Source organism: Eschrichtius robustus, chromosome 8 (assembly GCF_028021215.1).
Source record: "Eschrichtius robustus isolate mEscRob2 chromosome 8, mEscRob2.pri, whole genome shotgun sequence".
Taxonomy (NCBI): Eukaryota; Metazoa; Chordata; class Mammalia; order Artiodactyla; family Eschrichtiidae; genus Eschrichtius; species Eschrichtius robustus.
Genome location: NC_090831.1, coordinates 2338834 through 2362825, shown reverse-complemented (window position 1 = coordinate 2362825; position 23992 = coordinate 2338834). Strand labels below are relative to the sequence as shown.

At 37.0% G+C, this 23992-nt stretch overlaps 2 protein-coding genes across 2 annotated transcripts in view; one reads left to right on the top strand and one right to left on the bottom strand.

The window, feature by feature from the left end:
- SPMIP7 (sperm microtubule inner protein 7) overlaps positions 1-8329 on the bottom strand; it is a 57342-nt gene extending 49013 nt beyond the window's left edge. Inside the window, exons 1-2 of the mRNA XM_068550330.1 lie at positions 8318-8329; positions 5890-6457 (exon numbers count right to left, since the gene is read on the bottom strand). Of these exons, the coding sequence (XP_068406431.1) occupies positions 5890-6457; positions 8318-8329 (580 nt within the window). The remainder of the gene's footprint in view (positions 1-5889; positions 6458-8317) is intronic.
- An 899-nt stretch (positions 8330-9228) lies between these two features.
- Positions 9229-23992, top strand: part of ZPBP (zona pellucida binding protein) — a 94723-nt gene continuing 79959 nt past the window's right edge. Inside the window, exons 1-3 of the mRNA XM_068550132.1 lie at positions 9229-9355; positions 12765-12845; positions 20652-20777. Of these exons, the coding sequence (XP_068406233.1) occupies positions 9229-9355; positions 12765-12845; positions 20652-20777 (334 nt within the window). The remainder of the gene's footprint in view (positions 9356-12764; positions 12846-20651; positions 20778-23992) is intronic.

The window sequence follows — 23992 nt, the reverse complement described above, 5'->3', positions numbered from 1 at the left end:
TGTGGCAGTTTGTTATAGCAGCAGGAGAAAACTAATACAGAAGCAGAGGCAAGAGGCCGAGGCAGAGTGAGAGAGGCAGTGTTGAATTCCACGATCATTTCAGTTTTGAGAAGGATAATTCTATCTGTGACTCAGCTGGCCAAAGAAAACCCTCCAGTAGATTCTCATGCCATCAGCAGCAATATGGCACTTTTTGGTATCCTCTGATTTGAAGCCATTCTAGCAGCTACTTAGAAAAAAAAAAAAAATGAAAGTAGAAAAACAAGAAAACTAAAATTTTGACTTTAAGCCAGAGTAGAAGTAAACAGGGCAATGAATTACAACTATATACCTCAGGGGCACTACGTTTACATCTAAGTATGATGACATCCTTTCTTCTACCTTGTTTCAGTATCTACTGCTGCAAAATAACCTCAAACCTAGTAGCTTAAAACAACCATTCATCATCTACTGGGACTCTGAATTGTTCTGTCATAAGGCATAGCTCCGATAGCTGAAAATGTCCAAAATGACCTCAATCACATGGCTGGCAAGTTGGTATTGACTGTTAGCTGGGAGCTCAGCTGGGCATGATGACCAATGCCTTATTTTTCTTCCCCTCTGGATCCAGGTTGGGTCTCTCACAAAATAGTGACTGAAACTCCAGGGGAAAAATCCAAAAAGGACCAATCTCAATGTGCAAGTACTTCCCAGGCCTCCACTTGCATCATGCTTGCTAATATCTTATTGGCTAAAGCCACTCAGATGTCAAAGCCCAGAGTCAACGTGAGAAGGAAACAGACATCATGTTATGGTAGGAGAAGTGGCAGGCACACACAGGAAGGGGTGAGCTGCCAAAAGCCACTTTTGGGAACAGCTATTACCCACCTCTCCTTCATAACCCACAGTATCACTTCATTGCTTTCATGCCACCAAACAAACATCAAGTCTTTTGTCAAGGAAAGCACTGTATTATTTCCTTGACACAAGTATTCCTTCATTTATTAGAGATTTAACATGTTTAAAACTGTGATCGTATTTTTACAGTGAATGGGTTTTGTGTGTAACCCATGAAACTGCATGAGTTTGGAGGAGTCTACCATGAACACTATTTTCCCATAGGCCTTATTATTTTTATTATAAAACATTTCCAGAACAAGGTGCTTTTAAGGAAGCCAAAACCTTAGAAAGATTCAAGGACTATTCTATGTATTTTTTTTATTCATGTGTTATCTCTCCTCTAATGGTTACAGACAGTTTTTTTTTTTTTTAAACATCTAAAATACCCTTTGTGAGTGGTCTTCCCTGAGTTTTCTTCCTCAATATAGCAAAAGGTAGGTTAATTATGTTGATATTTTCAAAGAACCAACTTTAGGTTTAGGTTATTTTTTCTGCCATTTTTCTATTCTCTATTTTATTTATATGAACCAAACATCCAACCTTCAAAATATATGATGCAAATATTGACAGAATTGAAGAGAGAAATAGCCCTACAATAACAGTTGAAGACTTTAGTACCCTACTTTCAATAATGAATAGAACAACCAGACACAGATCAGCAAGGAAATAGAGGGCTTAAACAATATGACCTAACAGACATTTACAGAACACTCAAACCAACAGAATACCCAAGCGGAATACACATTTTTCTCAGGTGCACATGGAACATTCTCTAGACTATATTGTAGGTGACAAAGCAAGTCTTGGTAAATTTAAAAGGACTGAAAGCATGTAAAATATATTAATACTTTCTGAACACAATGGAATGAAACTAGATATCAACAGAATGGAATGAAATTAAAAACTGATATATGAAAATTAAACACCACACCCCTAAATAACCATTGGGTTAAAAAAGAAATAACATGGGAAATTAGAAATTATCTTGAGACAAATGAAAACAAAAACATAAGTCATGGGGTTTAGCAAAAGTAGTGCTAAGAGGAAAACTCATAGGTATAAATGCTTGTATTAAACAAGAAATATCTCAAATCAACCACCTAAATTTACACCTTAAAAAACTAGAAAAAGAACAAACTAAACCCAAAGCTAGCAGAAAAAAGAAAATAATAAAGATTAGGTCAGAAATACACAAAATAGAGAATAGAAAAACAATAGGGAAAATCAATGAAAGCAAGAGTTGGTTCTTGAAAAGATCAACAAAATTGACAAACATTTAGCTAGATTGACTCAGAGAAAAAGAAAGAAGGCTCAAATAACTAAAATCACAAATGAAAGAAGGGACATTACAACTGATTTTTGCTGGAGGAGGTCATTGAGAGGACGTGACCACCCGCTGACCCGTGAGCTGAACTCAGGCAATCAGAGGTTCCTCACCCCCTCCTCTGTCCTTGAAATGAATGTTTGTTCTGCCCACTGTTCCCACCGTAGGAGCTGTTTCAAGAACACAGCCTTGAGAGAGTAATGTTTCGTTAAGACCATCTGGACAGTATACGTGACTGAGCCGTGTTAAGTCCTCTACATAAACTTGAAGATTCTGGAGGGTGGGTGCGGAGATCTACTCATCTTGAGGCACCTAAGACAAGCATAAGTAAGTTTCCTCGGTAATTAAACCTGCCACCTACCCGTCTGGAGAGTCTGCCTCTTTCTCCTTGCCCTGTGAGTACAGGGGCCAGTTTTGGATTTCACCTGGGGAACTCCTAAGGTTTTGAACCAACAATTTTACAGAAATAAAAAGGATTATAAGAAAGTACTATGAACAGTTGTACACCAAATGATTATATGACCTACATGAAATGGACAAATTCCTAAAAACACAAAACCTACCAAGACTGAATCATGAAGAAACAGAAAATATGAACAGACCTATAACTAATAAGGAGGTTGAATCAGTAATCAAAACTCCCAACGAAGAAAAGCTCCAGATCACATGGCTTCACTGGTAAATTCTACAAAATATTTAAAAAAGAATTAAGACTAATCCACTTCAAGCTCTTCCAAAAATATTGAAGAGAACACTTCCAAATTCATTCCATAAGGCCAACTGATACCAAAGCCAGACAAAGACACTACAAGAAGAAATGGACCAATAGCCTGATGAATACTGATGCAAAAATCCTCAAATACTAGAAAACAGAATTTAACACACATTTGAAAGGATTATACACCATGACCAAGTGGGATTTATTCCTTGAATGTAAGGAATTGTAATTGTGCATTAGTATATTGTGTGGCAATGTAAAATGGAGTAGCCACTATGGAAAACAATTGCTTGTTCCTCAAATCATTAAACACAGAATTACCATTGAGCAATTCCACCTTTTGGTATATACCCCAAAGAACAGAAAGTGGGATCTTGAAGAGATATCTGTACACCCACGTTCATAGCAGCATTATTCACAATAGCCAAAAGGCAAAGCAACCGAAGTGTCCATTGATGGATGAAAGGATAAACAAAACGCGGTATATACATAAAATGGAAAATTATTCAGCCTTAAAAAGGAAGGAATTCTGACATATGCTACAGCAAGAACACTGTTGTCCGTGAGGACACTATGCTAAGTGAAACGAGCCAGCCACAAAAAGACAAAGACTGTATGATTTTGCTCCTATGAGGTAGCTAAAGTAGTCAAATTCATAGAGAAAGAAAGTAAAATGATTGCTAGGGGTTGAGAGGAGGGAGGGAAAGGTAGTTAGTATTTGATGGATATAGAATTTCAGTTTGGTAAGATGAAAGGAGTTATGGAGATGGACAGTGGTGATGGCTGCACAATAATGTGCTTAATACCAATGAACTACACACTTAAAAATGGTTAAGATGGTTGTTACTGAGGGAAGGCTTGTGTACCCCAAAATTCATATGTTGTAGCCCCTACCCCAATATGATGGTATTTGGAGGTGGGGCCTTTGGGTAATTAGGTTCAGATGAGGCCATGAGGGTGTGGCTCCCATGACAGGATGGAACTAGGAACGAAAAACAACTGATCACAGTTAAATGTCTAGATAAGGTTGAAACAGGACAAAAAAATCAGTGATATAATCTTTCAGGATCTTGTTTTGATATTTATGAAAGTCCACTGAAAAGCATAATGGTGTGTGATGTAATTAATTCTGAGAAGATACAATTCTTTATCAGAATGTATGAGAAATTATGTGTATTTAGGTTTGCTAAAAACTGAAAGTATTTATTATTTATAATTAATGATTATTTCCAGAATCACTGAAAGCATAGGGCAAATTACATTGAAATCAATCCCTGAACTGCAAGTATTGTTCTTTGAAACTGTTAATAGCTCATAACAGCTACTACTAATTAAATGCTTTACCAGGTTCCACGAATTTTGCTAAGTACTTTACCCATCTTAATTCATTCAATTCCTACAATTTTATAAGAGAATTTATGTATGAAGGAACTGAAAATTCTGGACTTTAACTTTATAACATGACTTTGTTTAACCTTACAACATCTAATAAATGTTATTGGTTCATTCCTTTGTCAGATATTTTTACATGAATAACATTAACATTCGATTTCTTTAAAGAAGAGTTCTTGATAATGACTATCAGTGTACATTGAAACATTAACAAAAGATTGAGCTCAAGCTCCTTTCTTGACAGATCAGAAAATTGGTCACTAGTTCAGAATCAGTGAAAACTGTACTATGGCTGTAAGACTGGCCTGAACTCATCAATGGTTCCTTCAATGTGAATTGCATTTGCTTCTCAGCAATATCTTATTTCCACAGATGGTATTTCAAATGGATTATCAATTAATTATTTCTTAAAATAGGTTATTGAACCTCATTTATATATTTACATGAACATTCCAAACTAAGGAATTTCCCTAAGCCTACCCGCTGAGGCCACAACTGGAGTGCACATTAAAAGCACAGTTCTTATCCCATGCTTATCTCTCATCAAATTGCTCTTTTCTTGTTCAACAGTGGGTATCTGGAGCGTGTGGCTTGGGACCATTATTTTGTGGGGCTTTGCATTTCTACTACCTTTGCCCTGATTCTTATTCCCTTCCTGGTCCCAAGTGCCTATGGCCTCTCTTCACGGAGGAGTGGCAGGAACCATGAGCTCCCACTGCTCCAAAAAACAATGATGTCCCTGTTCCTCCCACAGCCTCCCTAGGCCTCTGGTCTGCAGCTGGGCACTGTAGAGGAGTGGTGAAGAGGGCACAGCCTCTTAAGGCTAGAGCAAGCTCAGCATCTCTTGCTACAGCACTTGGTCTTTGCCTTTCCCACATGCTCAAACAGGTTAATCTCTTTTCACTCCCTGCCTACCAGGCACATTCCATATGGGAACACTGCCCGTGGCTTTCTTCTGGAAGTTTCTCACCACTTCTGGGCCAGGCTTGTGACACCCTCTGGGAGTTCTTACAGAGAAACCAAAAGGTGCAGCAGTCAGTAAGTGTTCGTCAAATTCTGCCTCCAGGAATGTGGTGGAGTTATTTATGCAGGGGTTGCCTCTCTTCAGCTCCTGTTCTTACAAGACCCCAAAATTTACTTTCAACTACTTTCCCACTGCATTTCAGCTCCTGTAACCTAACTCTTTGATAATCATCAGCGAATTAATTTTTTCAAAGGAGAGAGACAGATAAGGAGGCATGATACACAATTATCAAAGTTAAATATAAATTCCTTTGTGGCAAAATTAGGTTATCTGGTGTGTTTAGAATAAATTATCTGATACATACTTTGTGTTGGCCACATACTGATGAATGTATTTTTTGAAAACCAACTATTTTTTTTACAAACAGGTCTATAAAAGGCTTATCATTCTTACTACTTTTTCCTTACAATCCATAAATTAAAAATAAGAATTCCTTATTTGGTCTTTTACAATTTTATGTCAAATGAACTGCTAAATACTGAATCTTAGATCCATGCTCTTTTCTCTCATTTGAGTGTTTAAAAATTACAAAGCCCATGTCACTTCATTTACCTCCAAGTCTTGCTCTGATGGAAATGTCTGGTACTGCCCTGGAATTCCATCTCCTGTCCTGTTTTAGTTCTTCTAATAATATTTTTTTCCTTTTTAATGTCGTCTGAAATCCTGCGTCTGGCCTGGGAACTCGATGTTGAGGTTTCACATCACTGAAATCTACCAAGCTTGGTATGATTCTGCCAATGCCAGGCTTTAAGTCAGCATCACCACCAGGACTCACAAACCCTGAACAGGTGTCACCTAAGGGGACATCATCCCGAAGTGGAAATAATGGATAATCTGGCCCATACGGTGGGGGATAAGGATAGTGTAAATGATAGTCTGGCAGGACTGAAGGGGGATAAGGGTGAAATTTAAGAAAAGTAGGGTTGCATTTCTTTTCAATTCTGCCACAGTCATGTCTGTCCTCAACTCCTTTCACAAAAGGCATGTTCAGTTTTCGTAAGAGAGCCCGATAGTGTGGGTAATCTATATTCTCAACACTCTTTGTTCTTGAAAGGAAGGATCCTTCAGAGATACTTATCTTTCCAGGCGTGTGTTGTGAATCCATATCTATGGCCTTTCTCTTTAAAATTGTGGATGACTGTATATTAATTGCTTCTGAAGTCTCCTTTCTCTTTAACTATAAAACTTTTATATTTCTAACCACTGAGGATTGGTTAACCTAACATAGTTATTGATTTGGCTTTCTCAATGTCAATAGAGTAGAGTTTTTTCTTTTTTAAAATTTTTAAGGTAAATACTTTTTCTCCATCAAAGGAAGTAAGGGACCAGAACAGAAAAGAACAAAACAAAACAGAGCCCATGTTGCTTGGCAACAGCTAGAACTCTAACACATTGGACCATTTATTATATACATCATAATTTAATTCTTAGGAAAAACAAAAACAGACTTGTTAGTAAAATCTCCATGACAGTTTCCTCAGCAATGCTCAGGAAAACTGTGCTCATTTGTTATTTTTTAATTTTTCCATAAGTTGATACTTTATGGGTAAATGAGATTCAGTAAAGAGTATAAATAAAGCAGCTAATGAAGAGGCAACATATTTTTTAAAGAATATCTCTGATATACTTTAAGTATTTACCTGATAGATATAAAAAAGTACAAAACACGCTGCCTATATAAATTGTAAATTTAAATGCAGTGCAAAAAATGAACATATTTTACATTACAGTTAAATCAATGTATCTAATTTTTAAGGAAAGTAACTTGCAATTTATAGTCAAAGTACAGGTTCATCTTTTACGTGTCCTACATTATCCTTACTTACCTTTTTGCTACCATGATGACAGAGTAAGAGCAATGAAGTTCTTAAACTCATTTCAGGAAACTACAGTAAGTAGCAGCTATTAGCTCAATGCAAAAACAGACGTCATCAATATACTGTTCATTTAAAAGCTCATTTCAACTAGGTAACTTGGTCTTGCATGAAAACTGCTATCAAAGGAATTCCAGACAGTAGAATTTGGGCACAAAAGCTAACACCATCCCTACTGGAGTAAAAAGTGCAAATACGAATGACAGACCCACTTTCTTTTTGATTTTCAGCAATCAGCTTTCCATCTTTAGAATCACACCATACATTAACTAAGATATCCAGTATTACTTCTTATTCTCAGGTTGAATATTAAGAATTTACACAGCAGACCAAGGCAGGAAGGACTGCTGAATTACAGAAAACAGAGATTTCAAGATTTAGCAGGTCTGAACAGTCCTCTCTGCCCTCTATTCTCTGTAAGTCCACAGTCCAAAGTTCATTTGGTAAAAATCATGTTGTGCAGGTTGACTTGTTTATAAAAATTAAAAGGAATTTTAGCAGAATATATAACCAGACAAATATAGTGATTTATTGGGCACTATTCAGTAAAATTTGTTTACTAGGTGTGCTCAAAGGAAGTGCAAGACCTTGACCAAAATGCTGGCTGGATCTAAATCATGCAGGTCTCTTTACTAAGACATGCCTGAACAGGCTGAACTCAATTCAGGACTTTATATAGATTAGAAAGAATTTCTAAAGAAGTAAATCTACTCAGTAGAATAAACTGTACTGGATACATTTTACCAATTAGCACATGCATAAAGATAGCCAGAAAACTCAAGAAATAAGCAGAAATTTCAATCTCCTTTGTTAATAAGAACCAAGGACTTCTTTGGATATTTATGTAATCCTTAAGAAATGTCTTCATCCTGGTTCTGGTCCAAAATGAACTCTGCTTCCTTTCTGCTAGATATTTTCCGTTCTTTTCTTTTATAAAAAAAAATTATGGTTGTTTGAATGCTTACTTTATACCAGGAACTATCCCAGGAGTTGAGGTTAAAATGGTGGCAAAACAGACACGATTCTAGCTGTGAAGACATAGTTTGTAAAGCAGGCCAGCTGAAAGACAGCAAGGGGTGATGCTCTCTGTGGCACAAACAGGATACATCTGAAGGCATCGATGTTTGAGATACGCCACCGAACAAGCGGGGAGGTGGACTCAGGTGGGTGCTCAGGGTGTCAGTTCGAAAACCCTCGTCTGGAGCGAAGGACACCCAGCGATGGCTTTCAGACCACCCTGGATCACTCATTTCTTCCGATTACACAGGGTTATTGGGCATTCTGTCTTCAGTTGCTTAAACTTCATTCTCCTATGTACTTGTACCAACTGGGTAAGATTTACTTGTATCGTAGCTCCCTTCACGTGAAGTGAATCCTTCCCGCTGCAGAAACGCAGAGGATTCTAACACGTTCTGGCTATAAACGCCCACGTAGGTGGACGGGTGGTTTTATGCATCTTCCCGAACTCAGGTGATAAAAGACCATCTTTCGGGCTGAGCGCTGCATGCGGTCCATTCCATCTAAGGCTGTGGCCTCCTTCTTCCCGCCCAGCCTCTTGCTGGGGCTCAGGGCCCACTTCCATTCCCGGTGGCTGGGCCTTGCATCCATCGCCCAGTGGCGTCCCATAAATCCGTAGGTAGTCAGCAGCCGACGTCGGGAGAGGCAGGCAGCCCTCTGGGGCTGGACCAGCCCTCACTCCCGTGACCCTCGCCCTGTGGTCCAGAGTCGGCCTCAACGCTCAGACTCGGCCAGCCCGTCCCTCGGCCCGCGACTCTTCTGCGGCTCCACAACCTTCCACAGGTCGCCTATGCTTTCCTGGTTGCCTGAGCGACGGCGGGGTCCTCAAGGCGGGCGACTTCGCGCCCCCCAGGCCTCCACGACCAACCCCGCCCCCGCCCCGCCGGAAGTGGTGGCCCTTTTTCCGGCCCCCCTTCCGGTCCGCTGGCGGGCGGGTGGGCGCGAGCCGCCTAACGACCTTCTGCGCTGAGTGTCGGCCGGCGGCGGCGGCGGCGGGTGGATGGAGGCCTCGGCCTCCGGCCGGGCGCGGCGGGGCTGGCGGCGGTCCCGGGCCGCGGGCTCCCCGCTCTCCCGGGCCGCGGTGGTCCTGGTGTTCTCCGCGCTGGTGCTGCGGGCGACCCCGTCAGGTGAGGCGGCGGAGGGCGGCTCCGGACCGCGGCTCCCGGAGGTTTTTGCGTGTCACGTGCATCCACTGATGGGAAAGCCTGTATCACTGGTCCCGCTCTTGAATTTAATAGGAGGACTGGGCACATTGATGTCGTGTAGGGGGGCGAGGTCATTCAAACACCCAGAGCTCAAGGCTTGAGATTAACAAGCCCCGTATCAGCCCCCGGGTCCTTTGCCAGCTTTCCACGACGTACGGGGCTCAGGATTTCAGTGTATTTCGAAATGAGTAGACATCCCGCCGCTTTGTCATTTCCCGTGGTCCTGGAGCTCCATCTATTGGTTTTAGCTATAACGTACAGGAAATACTGGGAACTTAAAGTTTTGATATTCTGCTGCCGCCGTTTGTTTCCTCCTTTTGGTTCAGAGATCCGAAATGCTTTCGCATGTTTTCAAAACAGAGTTAAGATACCGAAGGGAGTGCTTAATTAAACGGTCGTCATTTAACTAGAAAGGTTTTGGCTGCGTTATTTTGCGTTCAAGTTTTAGACTTTTTAGAAATAAAGTGTCTCCCAGAATTGAATCATAGAAAGCACAAAGGAGGTTTGTTTAAAATACAATTTGTGCAGAAAAGGGGCAATGAGTAAAGAAGCCCTCCAAGAATATGAATGAGGAAGGGCTGCGGAGGTCGACAGGGGATAGGAGGAGAATGGAAAGAAATGGAGTGAAGAGACATTACAAAATATGCCAAAGTCCAGAGGTCATTCTAGTTTAAGTAGAGACTAGCCAATAGCCGTTCATTACCCCGTAGGAGAAGGATGCTTCTTGACCACGGCCCATGATCTTATGCTAGGTACGACTCTGTGTGTGTGTGTTGTCTTTTGATCCGAGAACAAGATCAGGCCTGAGGATATAAGAAGTAAACTAAGACCGCAGTATCTTAATATGTAAGGTATGAATAGTGAAGCAACATTTATGTAGCATTTTATAGTTTATACAGTAGTCCGTTCAGTTCCTACAAAAACTCTAAATCTGGAATTTAGTCTCATTTTGCGGGTGAGAAAACTGAAGCTCCTGGAGTTTTAAGTGACTTTCCTAAGACTGGTTAGTGGAAGTTGGGGTTTAAATCCAGGTCATCTGGCTTTGAATACCATACTCTTCTTTGCTCTATTAACAACAAAGAGGATTTGGGTCTAAGCTTTATTGCATTTTTTGTGCTGCTCCTCCCACTGGCCTGTGCACACTCCTGTGTCCATCAACATTTTCTTTTTCAACGAGGACTGAACAACATCAGAATATACCATATTCAACAATTATTATTTAATATTTGCTATGTGCAAGGTATAGTGCTTGACGGATTATTTTTTTCTTGATTAAGTCTTTTATTTGCTTGCTGGTTTTTGCAGAGTCAAAGCCTGGCTTACAAAGACCTTCCCAGTCTGGCCCTACCTTCCTCTTCTGCTTCCCATCCCTGTGTCCTCCAGGTTTAAGGAACATACTTTTTTCTTCCAGTTTTATTGAAGTATAAGTGACATACAGCACTGTATAATTTTAAGGTGTACAACATAAGGATTTGATTTACATACATCATGAAGTGATTATCACAATAAGTTGAGGGAGTGTCCATCATCTTATATGGGTACAAAATTAAAGAAATAGAAAAAAATTTTTTTTTCCTGCGTTGAGAACTCTTAGGGTCAACTCTCTTAACAATTCATATGTAAACACATACAGCAGTGTTAATTATATTAATCATATGTTTATCATCATAATTTATATTATCATATGGTTTATTACATGCCAAGTATGTACTTATCTTATGACTGGAAAGTTGTACGTTTTGACTGCCACCTACTGAATGGGAGAAGATATTTGCAAAGAATATATCCTCTAAGGGGTTAATATCCAAAATATACAAACAACTCATACAACTCAACATCAAAAAACAGCAGTCTAGTTAAAAAATGGGCAGAGGATCTGAATAGACCTTTTTCCAAGGGAAGACATACAGATGGCCAATAGGCACGTGAAAAAGATGCTCAACATCACTAATCATCAGGGAAATGCAAGTCTGAACCACAATGAGATACTATTCTCACACCTGTTAGAATAGCTATTATCAAAAAGGCAACAAATAACAAGTGCTGGAGAGGGTGTGGAGAAAAGGGAACCCTCCTGCACTGTTGGTGGGAATGTAAATTGATGCAGCCACCATGGAGAAAAGTATGGAGGTCCTCAAAAAATTAAAAATAGAGCTACCATATGATCCAACAATATCACTCCTAGGATTTATCTGAAGAAAACAAAAACACTAATTAGAAAAGATATATGCATCCCTGTGTTCATTGTAGCATTATTTACAGTAGCCAAGATATGGGAGCAACCTAAGTTGCCCATCAATAAATGAATGGGTAATGAAGATAATAGGTACATACAGTGGACTCTTACTCAGCCATAAAAAAATAATGAAATCTTGCCATTTGTGACAACATGGAAGGACCTAGAGGGTATTATGCTAAGTGAAATAAGAGAAGGACAAATGCCTCATGATTTCACTTATATGTGGAATCTAAAGAAACAAATAAACAAACATATCAAAACATAAACAGAGTTATAGATAGAGAACAAGCAGGTGTTTGCCAAAGGGGAGGGAAGAAGTAGGTGAGAGAGATTAAGCAGTACAAACTTCCAGTTGCAATATAAATGAGTCACAAGTATGAAATGTACAGTGTGGGGAATATAGTCAATAGCAATGTAACGTCTTTGTATGATGACTTATAACTAGACTAACTGTGGTGATCATTTTGAAATGTATAAAAACAAAAGCACTATGTTGTATAACAGGAACTAACAAAGTGTTGTGGGACAATTATATTTCAAAAACAAACTCATGGAAAAAGAGATCAGATTTGTGGTTACCAGAGGCGGGATTGAGGGGAATTGGATGAAGGCAGTCAAAAGATATCGATTCTCGATAAGTTGACATAAACACTGATCCTACTATTGAGCTTATAGTCAAATAAGGAAAATTATGTCTGTGCATGAGGAACTGTATTACAATGTAGAGTGAGTGTTGCTGATGATGTACTAAAGAGGTAAGAAATGAGGACAAACAGAAGGTTTGAGGGAGCAGGGACTTGTGATTTGGGTCTTGAAGGGTGGGGATTTGGACTTTTAAAAATGAGAGTATTCTAAGTGGATGTAGAGAAAGCTGAAGGTGAGACATAATAGGGAAAGCGGTGGGTATGTTAATTTCATTGGAGCGTATGAAGGGAGTAGAGCTGGAACAGAGATACCAGATATCAAAGGATATTGATTTATGGCTTCCCTTCAACAAACATCAAATATACTGTGATACTATCCTGTTCGAATGTCTTGAAATTTGTAATGAGCCAGACTGTTGATTAATTCTGTTCTTTTTGTTTTTGATAGTTGGATATTTGGCTGGATTGCCAAGAGGTATTCGCTTTACCCAAGATTCAATGAAAATAGTGGGATCACCAAATTTTCCAGGTATTAATAAATAGATTTTCAGTAATTGTAAGAAAGTAATTGGCATTTGTTTAAATCTTATCAATCTTTTGCAAAAGGCTAGTGTTCCCCAGTTATCCTAGTTTCCTATGGCCCTTTTCCTCTATGGAAATGGATTAAAGTTGTTTCCACAGAGTTAGATTCATATAGTTTAATTCTGTTTGCTGTAACTGCTTAAGTGTGCAAAAAATAATTATTTCTAAAAGTTATCTAATTAAAGTTGTCTACAGTGTTTTTGCTTGTTATTGTATAATAAACATAACATTAAATGTATGCAGTTCTTTTTTTAAAACACTTTTTTAAAAAATTAATTAATTAATTAATTAATTAATTAATTTTTGGCTTCGTTGGGTCTTCATTGCTGCACATGGGCTTTCTCTAGTTGTGGCGAGAAGGGGCTACTCTTTGTTGTGGTGCGTGGGCTTCTCATTGTGGTGGCTTCCCTTGTGGAGCACGGGCTCTAGGCGCATGGGCTTCAGTAGTTGTGTCACACGGGCTCAGCAGTTGTGGCTTGTGGGCTCTAGAGTGCAGGCTCAGTAGTTGTGGCGCACGGGCTTAGTTGCTCCGTGGCACGTGGGATCTTCCTGGACCAGGGATCGAACCCGTGTCCCCTGCATTGGCAGGCGGACTCCCAACCACTACACCACCAGGGAAGTCCCCATATGCAGTTCTTATGCTAAAACTTTTTTTAAATGGGATCTATATATCATAAAGATTTTGGGTTAATAAGATTTTGCAGTAGTAACATGAGGCTTAGCATCTACAACTTTTTTTGTGTATATATATTTTTAATTGAGGTAAATTCACATGCCTCAAAATTCTTTCTGTAAAGTATACAATCGAGTAGTTTTTAGTATATTGACCAGGTTCTGAATCCATCAGCACTATGTAATTCCATAACATTTTCATCCCTCTAAAAAGAAACACCGTACCCATTAAGCAATCACACTCTAGTCCCTGGAAAGCACTAATCTACTTTCTGTCTCCATGAATTTGCCCATTCTGGATATTTCATATAAGTGGAATCATACACTATGTGGTGTTTTGTGTGTGGCTTCTTTCACTTTGTAGGATGTTTTCAAGGTTCATTTATGTTATAGAATGTATCATTCATTTTTATGGATGAATAATATTCCATTGAATGGATATACTACAATTGTGTATCCATCAATTGATGGATACTTAGGAATTTTCCACTTTTTGGCTATTTTGAATAGTGCTGTTATGAACATTTCTGGACAAGTTTCTGTGTGAACATACGTTTTCAGTATACCTAGGAGTAAAATTGCTGGGATATATGGTAACTCTATGTTTAACATTTTGAGGAACTGCCAAACAATTTTTCAAAGAACCTGAACTATTGTACTTTGACACCAGAAATTTACGAGGATTCAAATTTCCCAACATCCATATTAACATTTATTATTGTCCATCTTTTAAAATTTTAGCCATCCTAGTGTATGTGAAGTGGATTCTCATTGTGCTTTTTATTTGCATTTTCCTAATGACTAATGATGTGGAACCTCTTTTCATGTGTTTATTGACCATTTGGATGTCTTCTTTACAGAAACGCCTGTTCAAGTTCTTTACCCAATTTTTAATTTGGCTGTCTTTTATATTACTGAGATGGAAGAGTTTTGTTTTTGTTTTTTTAAATATGTTCTGGATACTAGGCCCTTATCAGATGTTGGATTTGCAAATATTTTCTTCTGTTCTATAGATTGTGTTTTCATTTCTTGATAGTGTTCTTCAAAGCACACATTTTAAACTTTGATAAAGTCTGATTTCTAATTTTTCTTTTGTATTGGTGCTTTAGGAGTCATGTATCAGAAGTGATTGCTTAATCAGCAGCCACAAAGTGTTACTCCTACATTTTTTTAAAAGAATTTCATAGTTTTAGTGCTTACATTTACATCTTTGATCCATTTTGAATTAATTTTTGCATATGGTATGCAGTAGGGATCAAACTTCATTCTTTTGCATGTGGATATCCACTTGTTCCAGCATCATTTGTTTAAGAAACTTTTCCTTCTCTATCTAATGTCTTGGTGCTCTTGTTGAAGAGCAGTTTGCCATAGATGTATGAGTTTTCTTTATGGACTCTCAATTCTATTCCTTTGATATATATGTCTTTCCTTACACTAGTACCACACTATCTTGATTGCTGTTGCTTTATAATAAGTTTTGAAATTATCAAGTGTGAGTACTTCACATTTGCTCTTTTTCAAGATTGTTTTGGCTACCCTGGGTCCTTTGAAAGTTCGTGTTATTCTAGAATCAGCTTTGTCAATTTTTGAAATAAAAGCCCATTGGGATTTTTATAGGGATTGTAGTGAATCTGTTGATCAATTTTGGGAGTATTACCACCTTAACACTCTACAGTCTTCCAATTCATAAACATGGAGTGTCTTTTCATTTATTTAGGTATTCTTTATTTTCCCTCAATGATGTTTTACAGTTTTCAGTGTATGAGTCTTCTTGTACTACTTTTGTTAAATGTATCCCTAAATATTTTATTCTTTTTGATGATACTGTAAATATAATGTTTTTATCAATTTAGTGTTTGGATTTCTCATTGCTACTGTATAGAAATACAATTGAGATTTGCAAATGGATATTATATCCTGTCATCTTGCCAAATCATTTATAGCTCTCATTTTTTAAATGGGGGGTAGGGGGAGTTATTCCTTAAAATTTCCTATATATAATATCATGTCATCTGCAAATGGAGGTAGTTTTATTTCTTCTTTTATAGTCTGCCTATTTTTCCTTGCTAGTTGCTCCAGGTAGAACCTCCAGTTCAATATTGATGTTAACAGATATCTTTGTTTTGTTCCTGACCTTGGGGGCCTGGGAAAGATTTCAGTTTTCACTATTAAGTATTATGTTAGCTGTGAATTTTTGTAGATGCCCTTTATCAGATTAAGAGAGTTACCTTCTGTTCCTAGTTTGTTGAGTGCTTTTATTGTGAAAGGGTATTGGATTTTGTCAAATGATTTTTCTGCATATATTGAGAGGATCAGTGGTTTTTGTCCATTATTCTATTGATATGATAAGGTATTACACTGATTGATTTTTGTATTTTGAACTAGCCTTGCATTTCTGGAATGAATCTGAGTTGATTGTGATGTATAATCCTTTTTCATGTTGCTGGATTTGGTTGCTAGTATTTTGAAGATTATCATGTACATATTCATAAGGAAAAGTGGTCTGTAGATTTCTTGTGTTGTCTTTGTCAGATTTTGGTTTTAGGGCAATAGTGGCTTCATAAAATGATTTGGAGTGTGTTCCCTCCTCTTCTGTTTTTTGGAAGTTTGAGAAGTATTGTTAATTCTACTTGTTTGGTAGTATTCACAAGTGAATTCAACTGGTGCTGGGCTTTTCCTTGTGGGAAGTTTTTTTTTTTTATTCAATCACTTTACTTGTTTTAGATCTATTCAAACTTTCTATTTCATTATGGTTTCTGATGAGAAGTAAGCTAATTTTATTGAGGACCATATTATGTCATGAGTTGCTTCTCTCTTGCTGCTTTCAAGATTCTTTGTTTCTGGATTTTCACAGTTGATTATGATGTGCCTAAGGTGTGGATCTCTTTGAAGGTATCCTAGTTTGAGTTCATTGGGCTTGTTTGATGTGTGGATTCATGTTTTTCATCAATTTTGGGAAGTTTTTGCTATTATTCCTTCAAATATTCTTTCTGGCTCTTTCTCTCCACTCTTCCATGGGACTTTTATGCATATACTGGCATGCTTGATGGTTTCCCAAAGGTCTCTGAGTACTGTTGATTTATCTTCACTTATCTTTCTATTTTTCTTTTTCTCAGATTGGATAAATCCCACACTGGTGTAAAGTTTGCTGATTCTTTCTTGTGTCTGTTGAGATCTGCTATTGATTCTTTACTGTGAATTTTCATTTGTTACTGTACTTTTTAATCCGGAATTTCTCTTTGGATCTTTTTTTATAATTTCTATCCCTTTATTGATAGTTTCTGTTTGGAGAGACATCATTTTCATACTTTTTTAGTACTTTAGGCATGATGTTCTTTGATCATATTTAAAATAACTGATTTAAAGTCTTTGTCCAGTAACTCCAAAATTTGGCTTTCCTCAGGGACAGTTTCTATTAGTTGCTTTTTTTGCTGCCTATGACTATACTTTCTTGTTTTTTTGCGTGACTCATGTTTTTGGTTGAAAACTGGACTTTGTAGGGAATATTATGTAGTACTCTGGAAATCAGATTCTTCCCCCTTTCTATGTATTTATGTAGTTGCTTTTTGTTGTACAGGCATACTCAGAGATATTGCAGGTTCAGTTACAGGCCATCACAATAAAGTGAGTATCACAATAAAGTAAGGCACATGAATTTTTTTGGTTTCCCAGTGCCTATAAAAGTTATGTTTACATTGTACTGCAGTCTATTAAGTGTGCAAAGGCATTTGATTAAAAACCAATGTATGTACCTTAATTAAAAAATACTTTATTGCTAAAAAATGCTAACCATCATCTGAAACTCAGGATTGCTACAAACCATTGATGGTAAAAAATGCAAAATCTGTGAGGTACAGTAAAGCGAAGTGCAGTAAAATGAGGTATTCCTGTAGCATTTGTTTAGTGACTTTTCTGAACTAATTCTCTTTAAATTCTGTATTCTTTGTCATGTGTGGCCACTGAAGTCTTTGCTTAGTTAGCTTAGTTAGGCTAATGGTTCAACAGAGATTTCATTAAACACCTGAACCAGTTAGTCTCCTAGTATTTTCTGAGAATCCTTGTGAGCTTGTCATGGCTTACCTTAAACATTTAGCCAGGCAGTTGACAACTCCACCATATCCTTCACTTTCTGCTGTACAGAGGCTCAATTTCAGCCAGAGGTGAGAACTTTAAGGCCTCTCATTCTTTACTGAGCATGCCCAGTCTTGGCCACGTGGCCTACTCTGTGCATGCACATGCCCTTCTATTTTCCTAGGAACGTGTCAGAAGTTTTCAAAGCTCCCATTGACATGTCATTACCCAGCTTTTCCTCTTAAACTTTTGGTTAAGCTGATGTTTACTCCCACTGCTTCAGGCATTTACAAAGTTAAGTGGCAAGCTCTAGTTATTTTTGACAAGGACTCTTGGGGAAAAGGCTTTTTACAGTGGGTGTGCTCCAAGTTAGGTCATGTAAAGATAGCTTTGTGCATGGTGTCTTCCAGGACACTGCCAGAAAGGTGAAATAATGACAATTCTCTGGGAAGGAGGCACTGAAGTCCACCTAACCCCATCTGCCCCTCTAGTGGCTGCCAGGCTGCTCATTCTAATGGGTATACAGCAACTTAAAGTGCTACAAGCTCACTGTTTTTACCAGGTGTATTTGCTAGGGCTACCATAACAAATTACCACAGACCTGGCAGGTTAAACAACAGAAATGTGTTGTCTCACAGTTTTGGAGGATAGAAGTCCAATCATGGAGGCTTGGGTGGGTCCTTCTAGGGCAGTAGGGCAAGGACCTGCTCCAGTTCTCCTTCCTTGGCTTGGAGATGGCCATCTTCTCCCTGTATCTCTTCACATTGTTTTCCTCTGTGTTTGTCTGTGTGTCCAAATTTCCCCTTTTTATAAGGACACCAGTCATATTGGATTTGGGCCTACCCTGATGACCTCATTTTAACTTGGTTACTTCTATAAAAACTCTATCTCCAAATAAGTTCACTTTCTGGGGAACTGGGAATTAGGACTTAAACATATGACTTTAGGGAGAAGCATAATTCAGGCCATGACACCGAGATTCAGTTGCTTTTCCTGAGTACATTTTTCGTGGTTGCTGCAAGTCTTTGATTAATTTCCAGAGTTCTGAAAACGTTGATTCTAACAATATGTGCCATTTTCTTATTACCTTTATGAAGGGGATGATTTTTGGAGTTCTTTACTCTGCCATTTTCACTGATATCACAACTTTTATCACAGCTTTTGTTTTAAAACTACAGCTTTTAAACCTAAATTATAAAACAGTCATATATAACTAACCTCCCTTTTTATTAGATGTGCTTAAATTTATCCTTAAAATGAATTAACATTTCAGTTAAGAAAAACAACTGAATCTCAGTGTGATGGACTGAATCATGCTTCTCCCTAAAATCATATGTTTGAGTCCTAATCCTCAGTTCCCCAGAAAGTGAACTTATTTGGAGACAGCGTCTTTATAGAAGTAATCAAGTTAAAATGAGGTCATTAGGGTAGACCCAAATCCAATATGACTTGTGTCCTTATAAAAGGGCCAGTAAGTCGTGCTGAGGAATGACACGTTAATACAATAAGCATTTATTAAAAGTAGAAAAAAGAAGAAACATTTAAACTGAGGTGAGTAGGAAATAAAATAAGAGGAGAAATTAATGAAAGAGACCAGAGAAGAATAATAGATTGAATGGAACCAAAAGCTGCCTTTGGAGCAATTAGTAGACAGAGTTTTGGTAATTGTTTCATAAGAGAATAATGAAAGTACAAAAATATTATGAATAAATTAAGATATGGTGAGATTTAAAAATCAGAACTTAGTATTCTGAATAATTTTATATAATAAACTTACAGTGAATAACTCTACTAAAATATAAGTTTCTAAAACAGACTTGATTAAATTACTTAGTAAACTAATAATTAAATTCTTCAGATTGTTAATTGGAAATTTGTTTTGTTACTTCCTCCCTTGCCAAAAAATAAGTACCAGGCTATATAGTTTCCAAGGACAAAAACACTTTACATATTCTTTCAGAGAAAATTTATAGAAGGAAATCTGCCTAATTCATTTTATGTGGCTATTATAATCTTAGATGCCTAACTTAATAGTGCTAAACACTAAATAACAAATTTGTACTGAAATTGGAAGAAGACAAAGGATAATATAAGAAAATTATATGCAGTTACATTTATGAATATAGGTGCAAGTGTCCCAGGAAAACAAATTACCAAGAGTTGAGGGGAACTTTCTTAACCTAAGTAAGGGTAGCTATCTAAAAGCTACATTCAATAAACATGATGTTGTATGGTGAAAGTTTAGAGACAGTTTCTTTAAAGTTAAGGAGAATTTTGATTCTCGTAGAAACAATTTTTATTTTACTGGAACACAAAAATCTTAGTATATGGTTGATTAGTGAAGTGTTGCCATGGGATTACTGAGAAGTTGCTAGAAGCTTTTCTAAAAGCTTCCTTATGAGTAAATGCAAAACAATTGAACCTTTACTGTGTTCCTTTTGTATCTCCTAGAGAATACTATTTTTGCTTGTTTAATGAGCAGTGCTCTAAATTTTAAAGCAAAGTGGGAAAAATGCTTAATAATTAAAATCAATCAAAGCACATATTTGTCAATTTTTTAATCACATTACAATTTTAAAATTCAGTACACTGTGTTATGTTACATCATTGTGAGTAATGTATTGTTCCCTAATCTAAACAAATTTATCTTGTCAATTTCTTTCAGGTTTGGTGTCTTTGCAAAACAGATGAAGTATAGATATAGAATTATCTTAATACTTTGTAATTAAAATAATTTTATGAGAACAAAGTAAGTTGGTATATGAACCCTGAATAAAAAGACCAATGCATAATGCTGAGATTAAGATACACTAGCATACGCAAATAAAATAAGTGTATGTTTTTGAAAGTTAGTTATATGGAATGCAATGAAATTTAGTTCTTACCAAGCAATAGCAATAATCCAAAGAAAACTTCTGAAAACATGTAACCCAGACTACAAAAATGTAAGCCATTATAGATCGTGAACGAACATAAAATATTATTGGAACATTTTAATATTTATTTTCAGTGAAAGTATATGTTATGCTCCATCAAAAGAGTCCACACGTGTTATGTGTAACCCAACGACTGCGGAATTCCGAACTCATAGACCCATCATTCCAGTGGCATGGGCCGAAAGGAAAAATCATTTCAGGTGGGCTTCTGTTTCAGTTGTTATAATTAAAAATGATATGTATGAAATGTACTCAGAACAAAAAGAATATTTGTATCTCATATACATTTATGTATTAGCCCACTTCTTTTTCTTGCGATTTCTTTTTGGAGTTAGAATCTAACAATGTAGATGGCGTGACCATTTTTTACAGATCTTAATTTGGAATAGAGACACACTGGATGATTAAACTGGAGAATTCTCTAAGCATCTGTATTTCAAAAAATTTTCCTTTTTTATTGTAAAATTCATAAAATCATTTTGGTTACCTCAGTTAGACTTTTGTTAGCAAAGTATGTATGAAGAAGCAAATATGATTCTGGCTTTTGTTAAAAATACAAATGAGCACTTTGAGCTCTAGGTTTAAAACTATGGTTTTGTTTGTTTTATATAGCCCCACATAGGGGCAACTTGAGACTTTATTAGTAGTTACGATTTTATATCTTTTATCTTATATTTCACTCTGATTAAAATCCTGACCAGACAGTATGGATTATATTTTAACTTAACCTAAATATTAATATCCATTTTGAAAAAAATGACTAAATTTAACATTCAGTATTTTAGTATGAAAAACATGCTCTTAAATATACTGCATGGTTTGGCGGTAGCTGTGTAATAATATGTTACTGATGCTGTGCTTACAAAAGAGGAAGTTTAATCCTTGGGTACTCATCCAGAGGAGAAGATGGACTTGAGACACATCTGAATATTAGCCTTACAGGTTTCAGATTTTTGAGAAAACAAGGTCTTATTCTCATGAAGGTACATTTTTCCACATAGAGATTACTATTGCTATGATTAATTTGATCAACATTTTCTCCATTCAGCTTCTTATTTTGTTATTTTGAAATGCCCATCTTACTTGTATTCTGATATCTCATTTGCTAAAAGCTGATTTGTTTTTGCAGTGTAGTATAAAAAATATCAATCAGCTTAGCTGTTTTTGTTTTCAGCCTTGCTGAAAATTCAGATAATGAGTTTTCATCCTTAATATCTGTTCAAGGAAGTACCTTTTGCATATCTTCTGTGGAAGTTTTTCTTTATTGCTCTATTCACAATGTTTTCTTTCTCTTTCTTTTCCTTCCCTCCCTCCCTTCCTCCTTCCTTCCCTCCTTTCCTTCCTTCCTTCTTCTCCTTTTTTTCCCTTATTGGTGTTTTGAGATAGTGCTTGTGGATGAAAACTACAGGTTTATTTTGTAGACCTGGATGGAGGAAAGCAGTATATTCATACAAAGACTTGCTGAAGAAACATTTATAAGAAATATTTATTTTTAAATATGTTTTAATTCATATTTTATATAGTTGAACAATCTAAGTTGTACATTGCTATAATATTTATGTTGATTCTAAAATAGCTCAAGGCTTCAAGAGTTACTTCACTCTTTAGTTTAGGTGGTGCGTCTCCAAAGCGAGTTACTCGGCTCTAGGTGAGCGACTACCTGTTGGCTGCCGTTGTGCCCAGCTTTTCAGGAGGTGCACCGAGCAGCGTGAGCTCTGCCTGGCTGCAGTCCTAGAGTGTAGGAGGGGGTCAGCAGAGGTCAGGGACAGAGGTCCTGAGAGGCTAGGCGGTTAATACAAATCAGCGAAGGGGGCCAGGAGTAAAGGTATCCAATATTGAAAATAAAATCAGTCTTTATTTTTATTGCTTTCTAATAACAAATAACATAATGCAAGCATGTATATTAAATATATTTTACATTTGTTATTAAAACTCTGTGAGTTCAAAAATAGAAGCATTTAAGTATTGATTTGTTGTGTTGTAATTTGTTACTCCTTTGATTTGAAAATTGAGATGTGAAATATGCTCTTCTCTGAGATGCCAGGCCAGGTCTTGCAGCTTGTATTGAAAAGTATAATATGTAAGTGAATTTTGAATCCTTTAACTAGAAGTGACATTTTATATTACTCACTTTCATAATGGAAAACAGATGTTCAAAAACGTAACTGTTTCCAGGTAAGGATAAAATCATATAGATGCAATGGTTTTGTATTTATAAAGACTATTCTCAGAAAATCCTGGTATTCTGACGTCATGATTACAGTTGTGTTTTCAGTGCAGTGTCACATCATAGTTTGCTGTCTGCCAGCTTTACAGCTCAGTACTATCACTGTAATTGCAGAGAGACGTGGAAAATGTCTAATTTTATTAAAGCTTGAAAAACAGAGAAGCTTTTTGGACTCTAAGTTAAGCTACACTGTACTTTTGTTATCTTTTTATGGATATTCCAAAGATAGTTCCCCTGCAGTTGAACCAAAGAAACATGTAGTTACGTACTTGCGCCTCCCTTTGGGGAGAAGCATCCAGGTTGTTTAGATGGTTGTACAGTGTGGGGACCAAGTCTTAGACTTGCTAGGCTCTCTTCCTCTCACCCCCACTGCCGCCCTCTTCTGTCTGTCTCTCTTCCAACGTTTTTGGTTTACAAAGGTAAAGCATTTATTGCAGCAAGGCCTGTACCTCTTACTTCAACCCTAATACCATTCTGATGAATTAGCTCTTTTTGGTGTGTGGACTTTCCCACTTTTTTAAATGTTCACACAAACCTGTATAAGCACACACACACACACACACACACACACACACAAACACACACGTTGAGCTTTACCCTGTAACTGTATCCTTATTATGTTTTTTAAAAAATGAGATAATAGATTATATCTTACTCTACCTTAATATTTTTATTATGAAACATCTGATAAATACAAATCTGTATAACAGATATGCAAGTTGTGAAGCGTAATAAAACAGACATCCTTGAGCTTGCTATAGAAGCCAAGATATACCATTATCATGACTGTTGAACCTTCTAACGTTGAAAAATCCCATTCTTCTGTCCCCAGCCCCTCTTAGGTAAACATTATCCTGAACTTTTACAATATTATTCCTTAGCTTTTCTTTATGCATTTACTACGTGTATGAATACACACGCACAAATACATACATATATCTATGTACGTGTGTATTCACACATGTAGTAAATGCACATATTTAAATATATATAAATATAGATATACATGTATGGATATATTCTGCAAGCATATTTTTACTTTAGTGTTTTTAGTTTGAATTTTATAAAAATAATCAACATGTATACTTTTATCATATAGCAGATTCTGTTCTAAGCAATTTACACATACTAATCATTTAAGTTTCACAACAGCTCTTTGCAGTAAGTACAGTCATTTTTCTCCCTTTT